The sequence below is a fragment of the Bradysia coprophila genome, unplaced genomic scaffold (genome assembly GCF_014529535.1).
Source record: "Bradysia coprophila strain Holo2 unplaced genomic scaffold, BU_Bcop_v1 contig_324, whole genome shotgun sequence".
NCBI lineage: Eukaryota > Metazoa > Arthropoda > Insecta > Diptera > Sciaridae > Bradysia > Bradysia coprophila.
Window position 1 is genome coordinate 2,732,548 of NW_023503584.1, and position 16,077 is coordinate 2,748,624.

Here is a 16,077-nt window from a genome sequence, read left to right on the forward strand (position 1 = left end):
ATGAAGTGGAAGATTTGATTTCAGTCTGTCGAAATTTTTACGTCAAAAATGAAGTAGTAGATTCAACATATGCCTGCCTAACGTTCGTTGAAACTTAAAAATATGGAACGATGAAATGGAAAATACAATTGAGGTCGTCAGCCAATAAAGATGGTTTAAACACAAACGATAATTTCAAACACTAACAATAATGTCCTGTCAAAAATTGTGATTGCATACACATAAACGATCAAAAATGACATTTTCCAACGTGTGCTTGTGGAGGATGTTTTTGTCGTTGAATATCGCATTAAAATCTTAATGAAACTATTCCAGTTCACTACAAGTCGGATTCACTAATTGCATTGATAAAATAATGATCCGCACCCATTTTTATAACGATAATCACAATATCAAATGCATATGTTTCAATTGAAGGTTAACCACGTGTTTGTTGACTTAGACAATGTTGTTGGACATCGAATATCGTTTTATAAACCGAATGGATTTTTCCAGCTCCATGTCGCTTCGTTTCTGCAAATTACATCTACAGATTACAGTAATAAAATATTGATCCAGACGCGCTTTTAGAATAATAATCGAAAAATTAATAGAAAATTGAGTCATCCATGTGTATGGAATCACAATTTTTGACAGGTCATTATTGTTGGAAATTATTGTTAGTGTTTGAAATTATCGTTTGTGTTTGAACCATCTTTATTGGCTGACGACCCCAAATTATTCAGACATTATCGTTTAGACAATGTGATGATTATGAATAATAAAGACATCACGCGACATATATTGACCTGATACCAGACATAAAACATTTGGAATTTAGCCCTTATAAATTAAAGTTTTACATATTGTGATGACTATTATAACCAAAAATAAGTAAGTTTAATTTGGGCTACCAGATCTCCATATTGTTACGTTCTAAATCTCAAGTACAAAGCTTTTTGGGGTATTAAAACAAAATCGGGAAATTTCGTGTAAAAAAATCGCCAATTTAGATTAAAAAAAACTCAGAAGTGTATTTTTGAGCAACAAACGATACTTTACTCACTAAGCCTTATAGAGGCTGGGGGCTTAGTGAGTAAAGTAACATTTTGCTTGTTACTCAAAAACACCTTTGCCCCCAACTTACGTAATTGTTTGGAACTTTCTATTTTGTCTTTTGTGGTTGCATCCTTCGTCTTCGGCTCGCGCTGTACACCTGATTATTACCAGTCATGATGAAAGTAAAGATAAAGAAATATGTCCGTTGACAGTATAGGATCAGAACGCTGACGGTTCTCTTTATGTTCTATTCGAACAATCGTCGCGGATAAATTGTAAAAAGAATTGTGCGTATTTTTAAGGGAGAATAACACGAAGAGTTAATAACAAAACTGGGTTCCAAATTGATCAACTGCTCTACTCTACAGATTGAATTTTATCAGTTCGATGGAGGCCCTATTGTATGTACAAACCATTATGATCTCATCAAAATGAACAGTTGAGAATTTAATGAAGCATGAAACAAACCCAACATTGATGAAAAACCGTTTTCTTTTCGAATGAGGTACGATTGCAAATGCAAATATGAACCAGAAGCGATGATTTATGTTGGTTTGACTTTATATAGTGCCGTATCTTGGTAGGTGCTAGAGGATGCTGAGGGAGCATCATCTGAAACATTCAATTTTCTTCATTTTGCTATTATAACAACATTTTTTTTGTCCTTCAGCACCCTCTGGAATATACAGTGGCGGATTAAGCTTTTCAGCGCTCCTGGGCAAATGCACATTTCGACACATTTAGCGCCAATTAAATTGGCAGACTAAGATTTCAGCGCTTCATTTTTTTTCCAGAGCCTGGCAAGAGCCAGAATTTTCCTGAGGTTAATCCGCCACTGGGCATGTTATCATAGATACGGTAAAGACTTTATTTGTTTCATGTTAACGTTAATCCTCGCAGTAATCTTCGGAAGCACGGAGACGTAATGTACTGCAGTGAATATACATACCAGCGGTATGGTCTATTCTTCAAAATCGGTCGATATATCTTAAACGCATTCATTTTGCATGTCAAAATAATATGAAAATGAGTGGGTTTGAATCTGTTTTTAAAATCGTTATGTCCTCCGCGGTGACATTAGACCATACCTAGTAGTTTAGATTCATTAATGTACTGTACAATTACATGCTAGTGGTGTCAAAACTAGTTCTGAAAAGTATTCGATGCATGGAAATAACTATTTGAATTTGCTTTCGAAAAATCATTTGATTTTCTCTGTGACTGCAAACAAATCATCCGCGTTATTAAAGGTCCTTATTAACATTTCTCATGGCAAAGATACGTTACACTTTCATTAATTTCGAGCATTCCGTCAATTAAGGTCATCTCCATTAATTTCCAATGATTTTTTTTTGATTTATTCTAAAATGGTTATTAATCGCTTCAATATTTCTTACAAGACTAATTGCCGTGCAATCACACTCCATTTACCATACCACAAATTAGTTATCTCAGCGGTGGGTATAATTTATTGCATTAGTTTAGCCATAAAACTAATAAAATTTTACTCATTTCGCTGGGCTATATCTGAAATCATGCTATTCGAATATTTTTGCAGGAAACGAAAGTAATTTTCATTAAAGTTTTCCAGAAGTAGTTCACGGCCAGCCAACTCCTTATCTCAAACGAACTAAAAATTGCGAAAGTAGAAAAATGGAAAATACGTTACAAGTCAACAGCTGCCTGCATTTATGCGATTGATTTTTGCTTGTTTTTCTTTCGCCCTCTCTCTTTCTCTTTTAAAAAGAAAATTCCATAATTTATGCCGAGGTAGGCTTCTACTGATTGCATTAGGGCAACATATACACACACTCACCTTATCTGCACATCCTAACCGGAAATTTTAAAACATTATCTTTATAACAACATCGTAGGGGCGCGCGCAAAAGCTTCAGTTGTTTGTTTTTTCTTCTACATTATAATTTGATGGTTGACCTATAATAACGGCGAATTTTTCCTTATTTGTTGAGACATTATGAGGGCTGAATATAATATGGGAAGTAGGTTACAATATTCAAAAGTTTATTAGTTTGTTTATTACTTCGACAATGATTTACGAAAATTGTTCAACGGTTTTCATGTTTTTATGGTTGATTGTGATGGACCTGGACAGGAAGCGATACAATAATTAAAGAGGGTTTATGCTTTGTCCTCGAAATACTGATTTCGTTGAAGTTTTTGGAATCTTTGTTTAGTGTCAACCTTTGGAACTAAATTTCTATTTTCATATTGTATAAATTAGACAAGCGATCAATACTTCCTATAATAAATTCTTATTCACCGAATTATATTTATACAGCTGATTTAAACTCAACTTAATTTGAGTTTGCAATTGGTTAGCATTCTGCAGTTAATCGTTCTACATGTTGTCAAAAAAAGAAGTGTAAAGAGTGTCGTTTCACTCAAACGTAAAGAAACGTAAAAACAAACGCTACTTCTAAGTGGTGGAATACGTGTGGAACCAACGCACGTCTTTGGTGGAACAAATAAAACGAAAAAAAAACAAACGAAACCCACCAAAATTGTATTCTTATGATGAGATCAGTTTAAGGGTGATTAGAAATTTATTTATTGAAACTCGGAGCTTTACAATTTCACTGGACTTTCTATGGAAAATTAATGTTCCAAGCTTTGGACAACCATTACGTTGAATAAACAAGAAAAATTTGTCACTAAAGCCATACAAGAAACATTTAAAAGTTTATTTTCGAAACGGAATTTCTCTTCTAAAAAAATGTAAAGTAAATCGAATCCAAGCCTTTTTTACGTTACAGTTATTGCAACGGTTATTGCCAAATTGTAACGTAAAAAAAGCAGCTGGCTTTGTTTCAGTTTCACTATGAAACAAAACTGTCCGAGCACAGCACTGCTCCTAGCATGAACATACAAAATACTTGGAGGCTAATTAAATGATGACTTGTTTTGGTTGTATTTAAATTAAACCATGCAATAATAGCTATTTTCATAATAAGGTAGTAAATGGGATTGTTTTGCGCACTAGATGTGAGGCAACACATCGTGTGCGCAAAACCCCCATTTACTACCGTGTTAGGAACAAGGTTTTATCTCCTGTAATGTCATAATCACCATAAAAAACAAATTTAAAAAATCAAACTGAAACATAAACACTCCATGACGCCGTAACTCATTCATATTCCCCACAAATAAAACACACATCTAGTATACTGTCAAGAATTTGTCAATTTTCAGTGAATAAATGAGAAATTATCGAAGTTAGCCGTGAATAAATGTGAAATTATCGAAGTTAGCCGTGCGCAAATGACCATTTATCGAAATTTTCAGTTAATAAACGTACGTTCTGTGAATGACGTGTTTAAATCTAGCCCATTTTGATTCTAAAAGTGACACTCAAATTGTGAATATTATGACACTACAGGAGATAAAAACAACGAAGTGACTATTTGCACCCGAGTGCAAATAGTCAATATGAACACTATTTGCACCCGGGTGCAAATAGTCAATATGAACACTATTTGCACCCGGGTGCAAATAGTGAATATTAACGCTATTTGCACCCAATTTTTTAAAACTATCGGAAATAATAAAAAAATCATTGTTAGCAAGCTGTACGAATTATATTATCGAAAATGCTACTCGCACAATTCGCTGCAAATTGTATAAACAAAGTGTCTGGTTGGATCCAACTGAATTCTATAACTTCAACAAACTGTGTAAGGAAGGACTTTCATTTGTTGCTACTGAGATCATCCTTCTACAAACTTTGTAAGAAAGGAGTTTGGTTCGTTCCTACTGAATTCATTCTTCTAGAAATTGTGTAAGGAAGGAGTTTGGTTTGTTCCAACTGAATTCATCCTTCTACAAACTGTCAGGAAGGATTTTGGCTTGTTACTTCTGAATTTATCTTTCCACAATTTTCGTAAGGAAGTATTTTGGCTTCCTACTGAATTCATCCTTCTAAAAACTGTGTCAGGAAATAGTTTGGTTTATTCCAACTGAATTCATCCTTCTAGATTTTTGTGCAAGGAAGGACTTTCGTTTCTTCCTACTGAATTCATGCTTCTAGAAAATATGTTTGGAGTTTGGTGTGTTCCTACTGAATTCAACCTTCTACAAACTTTGTGAGGAAGGAGTTTGGTTCGTTCCTACTCAATTCATCCTTCTAGAAGCTGTGTAAGGAAGGAGTTTGGTCTGTTCAAACTAAATTCATCCTTCTACAAGTTGTGTAAGGAAGGACATTCGTTTGTTCCTACTGAATTCACCCTTCTAGAAGCTGTGTAAGGAAGGAGTTTGGTTTGTTCAAACTGAATTCATCCTTCTATGCAATTTCCACAAAGCATCGAAAGAAAAAATATTGATTATTTTTGTTTTGTCACAATTCAACGTAATTCACTGGAATTATTTTCTTGACAAATCTAACGAAATGAAATTTTTGTTTGAAAAACATGTTTTTTGTTAGTCGAAGCGAAGGAATAGTCAATGTATGAGCTATTTGCAGTCGAATGGTCTGTTAACATTATGAAATATGATTTCGCGCGGCGCTGAGTGCAAATAGCATACATATTGACTATTTGCACCCGAGTGCAAATAGTGTTCATATTGACTATTTGCACCTGCCACGTGCAAATAGTATCCATATTCACTATTTGCAGCCGGGTGCAAATAGTATCCATATTGACTATTTGCACTCGGGTGCAAATAGTGTTCATATTGACTATTTGCACCCGGGTGCAAATAGTGCTCATATTGACTATTTGCAATCGGGTGCAAATAGTGTTCATATTGACTATTTGCACTTGGGTGCAAATAGCATCTGCCTTCAATACCAAGTATTATAACTAAGTCCTCCAAATTTGACACTTGTCAATTCAGTATTCATGCTAGTAGCAGTGCTGTGGTCCGAGTATTAATGGCTCATTGCAAGTAGAAAAACAAATTAGTCATTCAATTTTTTTATTTCATCTATTTTTTACAATAAATTCCATCAACCTGTTCATAACCAGTTGTGTTGAATTCATGATATACCGGAACAAACCATAAATTTCTATCGAATTGTGTCGACTCGACCCAAGAACATTTCAATGGATTTCCGGGATACAACAGATGAACGAATTTCGGAAATTTCTGTTTGATCGTCTCGATTCCATCAATCTGAATGATATTGTTGTAAGCAATGTCGAGATATTCTAGATTTTTAAATACTTCTAGATGCTCCAGAACATTGGTATTGGAAATGCTGTTATTGGTGAGTAACAGAGTTCTTAATTTATTTTTGAAGTCTTCCCCCTTCCTCGGAATATTTGGGAACTGAAATCCAGATTCCTCCAAGTAAATATTTTCCAGGTTCGGGTTTGACTTCACAAAAGCATAAAGGTCAACATCCTTCAATTGGCTGTGGCGAAAGCCGACCGATCTCAGACTTTTCAAATTGTAAAATGCTTGACCGATCTCAGTCATTCCGTTCGTACCAAAATATGTGATTCCCAAATTCGGTGCGTTTCTGAAAATGTTATCAGGCAGCTGTTTCATGCGATTCGATTCGAAGAAAAGGATCTCCAAACTGGGAATGTCGAAAGCTCCTTCTTCCACCACTGCGATCTGATTTTCCTCCAATTCAATTCGGGTTAATTTAGGTGCGCCAGCGAATGTATAATTTCGAATTATCGTCAAATTATTTTTGCTCAACATAACACAATTCAAATCTGTCGCTCTTGAAAAAGCATAATCTTCGACGTCAGTTATAGCATTCGAACTCAAGTCAACGGTATGTAGTTTCGTAGCACTGGCAAAGACTTCTTTAGGAACAACTTTCAAATGGTTTCCGTCCAATTTCAAATAGAATAAATTCTTTGCATCTCGGAAATCAATTTGTGATATCGTTTTGACATCCGGTTTGAAACTAGCAAATTTAATGTCGGGAAAACGTTGAAAAAGAACGCTCGGAATTACTTCCGATAGTTTTGACAAATGAAGTTCGACGATAGTACTCTGATCCTGCTCTGGAGTGGTGACCACTGTTAGCGATTCATCGTTGCCATTGATTGGTTCGTGCACCTCACAAATTTCGGTACCATTCGTTAGACATTTCACTTCCACGCCATTGCTGAATGCGAATTGGCATAGCAGTAGTAAAATACTGGCGAAACTAAAGAGAACAAAATCAGTTACCACCTAGCGAAACAGTGGTAATTCGAAATTCTCACCCTTTCAGTGCTGAAGTTTTTAAAGTCATGGTGACAAAGTGCACAACGAGTACTGGCTAACTTTGAATTAAGAACTAACTCACGTACAACTCGTACGGTACAAGCTTCGAGTTAGTTAATCATTCCTATCAATTCTAAACTGAACCTAAGGTCGTCATTTTTCAAATTACTTCAAAGTCAAATGAAAGATAATAAATGTTATGATCAACACACTGCAAGCATGAAAGTAAAAACTTTTCCACATTTATTCAATTTTCATTTAGAGTATACCACTCATGCATGACGTGCGTTGGTTACAATCTTTATTTTTATAAAGCAGACAGCCAAATGGTTGCAGATTGCTCAGTAAAGAAGACGCTACGCTGCCGTGGTTCAGTTTAACGTTTAATAAATATTATACACCTGTGCAATACTCTCTCTAGCAAGCAAACTCTCAGCTCTCTGTGTCAAATTCACATCTTATTTCTCTGTATTCTACAAACACTATTCTACATTTTGGCTGACTACGATGTAATGTACATGTAAATTCCAAATGCTACTTGATTCTTTCACCACCTCACTAAAAGTAGTTTGATTGCTAGAGAGGGTATTGACCTGTGTCCAAATGTTTATTTTGACGAGTTGATGATTGTGATCCTAAGCCGAAGGCGCGGTTCATGATCCAACTCGTCAAAATAAACGTTTGGACATATAGGTGCATATCATTTTTTATGTGTCGATGCAAAGATAAACCCTAACTCCCTCTCCAAGCTGATGCATAATGTTAGTCTTACCACACAGAGACAATTAAAAAGTGTAATTACCCTGGTAAATCGAAACGAGTCAGACCTTTACTGATGAATGAAACGTTTAAGGACATACTTGGTTGAAGTATAACATCAGGCCGCCACAAAGAACTAAGTAGTGCGTTGGTTGCTATTGTTCTAAACACGGAGACATCGTCACAATTGATACAGGGTTGGAATTCTCTCGGATTTTTAGAAAATTTTTCAGGGACTGAAAAAGTTTCAACAGTTACAACATCCCCAAATTCTTTTATTTTCTTCTTTTGAAAATTCGCCTGATTGGAATAATTCGATAAAATTATGAGACTGCCGGTTCTCGCATGAGTGTCAGTCTGGAAGTGACCTGGCTCTTAAGTGATTTTCTCAGGCAGCGCCTTTGATTTTCGCATTTTTTTACTTGTAGAAAAGTATTGAATCGTATTTAAACGGATTCCTTGAGTTGCTTTGAGTTTAGTTCTTCAACGAATGATTGGATAAATGATAAAATTTGTGGCTAGTCAATGACAAATCGTCATTATTCCTCGCTTTATTCTTCATATTAAAGTGTTAATTGAATTTTATTAAGCTCCACAATATCAATAACATAGTTATTTATACACCCTACGGCCTCGAGCGACAATCTACACATCTAGTGACTAAAAATCATTTATCATCAAGTTGTTTACAACGTTTTTCGCGATAAAGACAACGGAAAGTCCCACTTTTCGTCACTTGATGCGAAAATGTTATTATCTATTTCTTACAATAAATTCCATCAACCTGTTCATAACCAGTTGTGTTGAATTCATGATATACCGGAACAAACCATAAATTTCTATCGAATTGTGTCGACTCGACCCAAGAACATTTCAACGGATTTCCGGGATACAACAGATGAACGAATTTCGGAAATTTCTGTTTGATCGTCTCGATTCCATCGATCTGAACGATATTGTTGTAAGCAATGTCGAGATATTCTAGATTTTCAAAGACTTCTACATGCTCCAGAACATTGGTATTGGAAATGCTGTTATTGGTGAGTAACAGACTTCTCAATTTATTTTTGAAGGTTTCACCTTTCTTCGGAACACTTGGAAATTGAAATCCTGAATCTTCCAAATAAATACTTTGCAAGTTCGGATTAGATTTTACAAAAGCATGAAGGTCAACATCCTTCAATTTGCTGTGGCGAAAGCCAACCGCTCTCAGACTTTTCAAATTGAAAAATGCTTGGCCGATCTCGGTCATTCCGTTCGTACCAAAATATGCGATTGCCAAATTCGGTGCGTTTCTGAAAATGTTATCAGGCAGCTGTTTCATTCGATTCGATTCGAAGAAAAGCATCTCCAAACTGGGAATGTCGAAAGCTCCTTTTTCCACTACTGCGATCTGATTTTCCTCCAATTCAATTCGGGTTAGTTTAGGTGCGCCAGCGAATGTGTTCTTTCGAATTATCGTCAAATTATTTTTGTTCAACATTGTGCAATTCAGATTAGTCGCTCCAGAAAAAGCGTAGTCTTCGACGTCAGTTATAGCATTCGAACTCAAGTCCACGGTATGTAGTTTCGTAGTACTGGCAAAGGTTTCTTTAGTAACAACTTTCAGATGGTTTCCATCCAATTTCAAATAGAATAGATTCTTGGCATCTCGGAAATCAGTTTGTGATATCGTTTTGACATCCGGTTTGAAACTAGCAAATGTAATGTCTGGAAAACGTTGAAAAAGAACGCTCGGAATTACTTCCGATAGTTTTGACAAATGAATTTCGACGATAGTGCTCTGATCCTGCTCTGGAGTGGTGACCACTGTTAGCGATTCATCATTGCCATTGATTGGCTCACGTACGTCACAAATATCGGTGCTATTTGATAAACATTTCACTTCCACGCCATTGTTCACTGCGAATTGGCTTAGCAGTAGTAGAATACTGACGAAACTACAGGGTTGAAAATCAATTACCACCTAGCGAAACAGTTAAAATAATTCGAAATTCTCACCCATTCAGTGCTGTAGTTTTTAAACTCATGATGACACGGTGTATAACGAGCGCTGCCTAACTTTGAAATGAGACTCACGTCCAAGCTCTGTGTTATTTATTCATTCCGATCAATTCTAAATTGAACCTAAGGTCGTAATTTTTCAAATTACTTCCTAGTCAAATAAAAGACAATTAATGTTATTATCAGCGCACTGCAAGCATAAGTGATCGTAGTGACCAGCTTCCAAATAGAGTACCATTTTGTAACAAAAACTTTTCTACATTTTTTTACAGTGTCAAAACTTGTATGATACATCGGCCAGTTTCAGTACTCCATTTCCGTTTAATTAAGAGTACCACTCATGCTTGCAGTGCGTTGGTTACGATCTTTATTTTTACAAAGCATGCAGCCAAATAGTTGCAGACTGCTGCCGTGGTTCAGTTAAAAGTTTAAAAAAAGTTAACTACGCTGGTAAATTGAAACGAGTCACACCTTTATTGATGAATTAATAGTACATTACTATACCAGTGAAGTAATTTGATATCTCGTATCCAGATGAGTAAAAGTATCCGAGGGCTTCCGCCCGACTTTTTGACTTTTGACTTTTTTGAATCTTTTTCAGTGACACAACGGATTTTTACAGATAAGCACGGCAGAGTAAAATAAACCAGGCAGGAGCGGTTCATTTTTGAAGCGTCAAATTAGGGACCTAATACTCTGTATGAAAATAACCTCAGATGAACACTGACATACATTAAATAGTTTTATTTGCAAAATATAAGCAAGCGCTACTGCCTGGTTTACTTTACTACGCCGTGCAGTAAAGACATGCCCATTTTTTTTTTGAAAATTCGTCCGATTAGAATAATTCGATAAAATTATGAGACTAGTTTCTCGCATGAGTGTAAGTCTGGAAGCGACATGGCATTTAAGTGATTTTCGCATGTTTCACTTGTAGAAAAGTATTAAATCGTATCGACTCACTTCAAGCAAAAGTGAGCACAGATGCCAATTAGAGTACTACTATACCACTACTGCTTGAAGTGCGTTGATCGTATTTAAATAGACTTCTTGAGTATAGTTCTTCAACGACAAATAATTGGACAAAAGATAAAATTTGTGGTTAGTCAATGACAAATCGTCATTATTCCTCACTTTATACTGCATATTAAAGTGTTGATTGCACTTTATTAAACTCCACAATAGCAATAACAATTTTGTTATCTATTTGTTGCAATAAATTCCATCTACTTGTTCATAATCAGCAGTTTTGAATTCATGATAAACCGGAACCGAAAATAAATTCCTATCGAATTGTGTCGACTCGATCCAAGAACATTTCAATGGATTTCCAGGATACAACATTGATTTGAATTCAGGAAAGTTTTGCTTAATCGTCTCCATGCCATCGATTTGATGGATATTATTGAAAGCAATGTCGAGGTATTGTAGATTTTGAAAGGCTTCCAGATGCTCCAGAACGTTGGTATTGGAAATGCTATTATTGGTGAGTAACAGACTTCTTAATTTATTTTTGAAGGTTTCACCTTTCTTCGGAACACTTGGAAATTGAAATCCTGAATCTTCCAAATAAATACTTTGCAAGTTCGGATTAGACTTTACAAAAGCATAAAGGTCAACCTCCTTCAATTGGCTGTGGCGGAAGCCGACCGCTGCCAGACTTTTCAAATTGTAAAATGCTTGGCCGATCTCGGTCATTCCATTCGTACCAAAATATGCGATTCGCAAATTCGGTGCGTTTCTGAAAATGTTATCAGGCAGCTGTTTCATGCGATTCGATTCGAAGAAAAGTTCCTTTAAAGTTGGTATGTCGAAAGCTCCATCTTCCACCTCTGCAATCTGATTTTCCTCCAATTCAATTCGAGCTAATTTAGGTGCGCCGGCGAATGCGTTCGTTCGAATTATCGTCAAATTATTTTTGCTCAAAATTATGCAATTTAGATCATCAGCTCCTGAAAAAGCATAATCCTCGATGTCAGTTATAGCATTCGAACTCAAGTCAACGGTATCGAGTTTCGTAGCACTGGCAAAGACTCCTTTAGGAACAACTTTCAGATGGTTTCCGTCCAATTTCAAATAGAATAAATTCTTGGCATCTCGGAAGTCAATTGGTGATATCGCTTTGACATCCGGTTTGAAACTAGCGAATTTAATGTCTGGAAAACGTTGAAAGAGAACGCTCGGAATTACTTCAGACAAACTTAACAAACGAAGTGCGATGATAGGGCTCTTGTCCTGCTCTGGAGTAGTGACTACTGTTAGTGATTCATCGTTGCCATTGATTGTTTCATGTAAGTCACAAATTTCGGTGCCATTCGTTAGACATTTTACTTCCATGCCATTGTTTAATGCGAATTGGCATAGCAGTAGTAGAATACTGACGAAACTACAGGGTTGAAAATCAATTACCACCTGGCGAAACAGTTAAAATAATTCGAAATTCTCACCCATTCAGTGCTGTAGTTTTTAAACTCATGGTGGCACAGTGTACAAGGAGTTCTAGCTAACTTTAAAATGAGAATTAACTCAAGTTGCAAGTTTCGAGTTAGTTAGTTTTTCATTACTATCGATCCAAATCTGAACCTGGGGTCGCTATTTTTCACATTGCTACAATGAAAATAAAGTCAAATGAATGTTATCAAAGGTGACGACGCGACACAGCAATGCTCCTAGCATGAACACTGAATTGGCAAGTGTCAGATTTGGCGACTTAAGTGATAAGAGCCACCGCTTAGGATTGCGATTGTATGTTTTAACTCTTACAAGAAAAACAAGTGATCTATCTTTACAAAAGAAACGCAGTGCATACTGCGATTTCGTCAGCCTCCGAATATTTTTCATGTTCAATTCATGCTAGAAGCAGTGCTGTGGTTGCGATCTTTATTTAGCTAGCTAGTTTTTTGTAGATTCCTCGGTAAAGTAAACGTTCAGTTTACCGTTTTAAAAGTTGAGTCACTCTTGTAAATGTGAAGGAGTTACGGGCCAAGGCGACGATTCTCGTATTTTCGTAACTCCAAATATTCGTAACTCAATTGTGTGTATAAAATCCCATTAAGAACTGTTAAGTTACGAATTCTTAGCGGTACGAACGCTACGAGAATCGACGCTCCGAAGTAATTAAAAAAACAACGAATTATAATGCATTGGTCGCTATTGTTCCCTACACGGAGGACGAAGACAGCGTTTTGATTCTTACTGAGTTGGAATTCTACCACAATTTGATTTCTTCACTGGCTATATAATGTTTTTTGAGTCATTAACTGGACCGGTTTGACCGATTCTTCCCGCGTTCGAAATTCCAACTTAGCCTTAAAAACTCGCCACTACTCCCCAACACCATTTTGTTTTAAGAAAAAATTGATTATAGTGGAGGGAGACGTTACACCCCTTGATTTATGTGACATATTTGAATGTTTTTCAGGGACACAAAGTATTTTGACAGGTAAGACATCCCCGACATCCTTATTTTCCTTTTATTTGAAAATTCGCCCGCTTAGAATAATTCGATAAAGTTATGAGACAAGATTCTCGCATGAGTGTAAGTCGTTGGAGTCTGGAGATTATTGCATTTTTTCCCTGTAGAAAAGTATGCCAGCTAAAGAGACTCCTTGAGTACAGTTCTTGAAAGACTTGGACAGATACAATTTGTGGTTAGTCAATCGTCTTTATTCTTCATATTAACGTGTTGTTTGCACTTTACAAAGCTCCACAATAGTAATAACAATTTTGTGATCTATTTCTTACAATAAATTCCATCAACCTGTTCATAATCAGCAGTGTTGAATTCATGATACACCGGAACAAACCATAAATTTCTATCGAATTGTGTCGACTCGACCCAAGAACATTTCAATGGATTTCCGGGATACAACAAATGAACTAATTTCGGAAATTTCTGTTTAATCGTCTCGATTCCATCGATTTGAATGATATTGTTGAAAGCAATGTCGAGATATTCTAGATTTTGAAAGACCTCCAGATGCTCCAGAACGTTGGTATTGGAAATGCTGTTGTTGGTGAGAAACAAACTTAAATCATTTGTCAACACGTCACCTTTTTGTGGAACACTCGGAAATTGATATCCAGATTGTTCTAAGTAAATGTCCTGTAAATTCGGATTGGATTTCACAAGAGCATAAAGATCGACATTCTGCAGTTGACTATTACGGAAGCCGATCGATACTAGGTTTTTCAAATTGTAAAATGCTTGACCGATGTCGGTCATTCCGTTTCCACCGAAATATGCAATTTCCAAATTCGGTGCGTTACTGAAAATGTTATCGTGCAGTTGTTTCATTCGATTCGATTCGAAGAAAAGTTCCTTCAAAGTTGGAATGTCGAAAGCTCCCTCTTCCACCACTGCGATCTGATTTTCCTCCAATTCAATTCGGGTTAGTTTAGGTGCGCCAGCGAATGTGTTCTTTCGAATTATCGTCAAATTATTTTTGCTCAACATAACACAATTCAAATCTGTCGCTCCTGAAAAAGCATAATCTTCGACGTCAGTTATAGCATTCGAACTCAAGTCCACGATATGTAGTTTCGTAGCACTGGCAAAGACTTCTTTAGGAACAACTTTCAAATGGTTTCCATCCAATTTCAAATAGAATAAATTCTTGGCATCTCGGAAATGAGTTTGTGCTATCGTTTTGACATCCGGTTGGAAACTAGCAAATTTAATGTCTGGAAAACGTTGAAAGAGAACGCTCGGAATTACTTCAGACAAACTTGACAAACGAAGTGCTGTGATAGTGCTCTGATCTTGTTCTGAAGTAGTGACCACTGTAAACGATTCATCGTTGCCATCGATTGGTTCGTGCACCTCACAAGTATCGGTGCTATTCGATAAACATTTTATTTCCACGCCATTGTTGAATGCGAATTGGCATAGCAGTAGCAGAATACTGGCGAAACTAAAGATTTGAAAGTCAATTAACATCTGGCAAAGAAAATAATTCAGAATTTCTCACCATTTAAGTGTTGTAGTCTTTAAAGTCATAATGACACAGTGTACAACGAGTGCTGGATAACTTTGAAATGAGAATTAACTTACGTCCGAGCTCATTTTATTTATTCGTTCCTATCGATCCAAATCTGAACCTAAGGTCGTAAGTTTGCAAATTTCACAAATAAATAACAGAATTTATTCAGACACCTTGATCTGCTACAATCTACAAAATGAGATAACGAAACAAACAAATAATTGTCGCTGAATTTCAAGGTAATTAATTGATCGTATTAGGTCTTCCAGGAAAGTGATGTTATGCAAGTCAACAGAACTTTTATCAAAAATCCATAATTTTGCGCTAAATCGGCAGTTTTCATATTTTATAAAGTTTTGAAGCAATGAAATTTTTCATCGCCTATTCAATTATCATAGCAAAGTAAGAACGAAATCGGTTCAGAGTTGCCTCATAGAACAATTTATAGCTTGTCGCATTACCTATCCTAACTTTTTTCGGCTCTGACTAAAACATATCGTAAGTCTAATACTCATATCGTTAATTTGCTTCGGGTGTTTCTCAAATGCAGTTGGTTTTTTTACCCTCGTAAATCCCTCGGATATCTCCGACAAAAAGTTTCCGCTATCTTTCAGGTCGCATAACAGCAGGAAACGTTTGCCGGAAGTCTCTTGATACTATTTCATGCCTTTCCGTTGTTGACCTCATTTCGTTCGGACTACAACTTGCGAAATTGCCTAAAATCTACCGTCCACCACAGATACGTAATCGATAGTATGCCACGACTAGGGGTAAAAAGACGAAAAGTCGGCTCCGAGGCGAAATCGATGTCAATAAACACACAAAAACGAAACCTTTCATTTTTATCCTAGTTTAGTTGATAAGGGATTTGTCCTATGGAAACGTTTACCGAGCGGGTTGGGCGAATCGAGTGATTGGAAATTGTTGGGGGTATCGAAAAAATAGGTTCTAGACGAAGAGACAAAATTTTCGGCCGCTCTCGACTCCGCCTCGCCTCTTTAAAGTTCAAGTGCAGAGGTGACTTTGTCGAGTGATTTCTCCGGCTGTGTGGTACGTAGAATACCTTGTAATAGCTCAAACGAAAGGTAAAAGTAAAAGGGAAAAGGTATTT

General features: G+C 36.4%; 2 protein-coding genes across 7 annotated transcripts; both read right to left on the reverse strand.

The window, feature by feature from the left end:
* Nucleotides 1–5,959: 5,959 nt before the first annotated feature.
* On the reverse strand, nucleotides 5,960–7,328 carry LOC119079515 (leucine-rich repeat-containing G-protein coupled receptor 5-like). The gene is made up of 2 exons (XM_037187477.1): nucleotides 7,221–7,328; nucleotides 5,960–7,162 (listed from the first exon to the last, which is right to left on the reverse strand). The coding sequence occupies exons 1-2, from the start codon at nucleotides 7,247–7,249 to the stop codon at nucleotides 5,980–5,982; spliced, it is 1,212 nt and encodes a 403-aa protein (XP_037043372.1). The 5' UTR covers nucleotides 7,250–7,328; the 3' UTR covers nucleotides 5,960–5,979.
* Nucleotides 7,329–8,509: 1,181 nt separating this feature from the next.
* LOC119079513 (leucine-rich repeat-containing protein 15-like) lies at nucleotides 8,510–15,103 on the reverse strand. Of its 6 annotated transcripts, none has more exons than XM_037187474.1 (3): nucleotides 14,955–15,081; nucleotides 13,707–14,897; nucleotides 8,510–8,558 (listed from the first exon to the last, which is right to left on the reverse strand). In XM_037187474.1, the coding sequence occupies exons 1-2, from the start codon at nucleotides 14,981–14,983 to the stop codon at nucleotides 13,718–13,720; spliced, it is 1,209 nt and encodes a 402-aa protein (XP_037043369.1). In that variant the 5' UTR covers nucleotides 14,984–15,081; the 3' UTR covers nucleotides 8,510–8,558; nucleotides 13,707–13,717. The 6 variants fall into 6 exon arrangements, with proteins under 6 accessions (XP_037043369.1, XP_037043370.1, XP_037043367.1 ...); XM_037187475.1 differs by lacking the exon at nucleotides 8,510–8,558 and adding an exon at nucleotides 11,125–11,146; XM_037187476.1 differs by lacking the exons at nucleotides 8,510–8,558; nucleotides 13,707–14,897; nucleotides 14,955–15,081 and adding exons at nucleotides 11,198–11,461; nucleotides 11,562–12,370; nucleotides 12,432–12,541.
* Nucleotides 15,104–16,077: the final 974 nt, after the last annotated feature.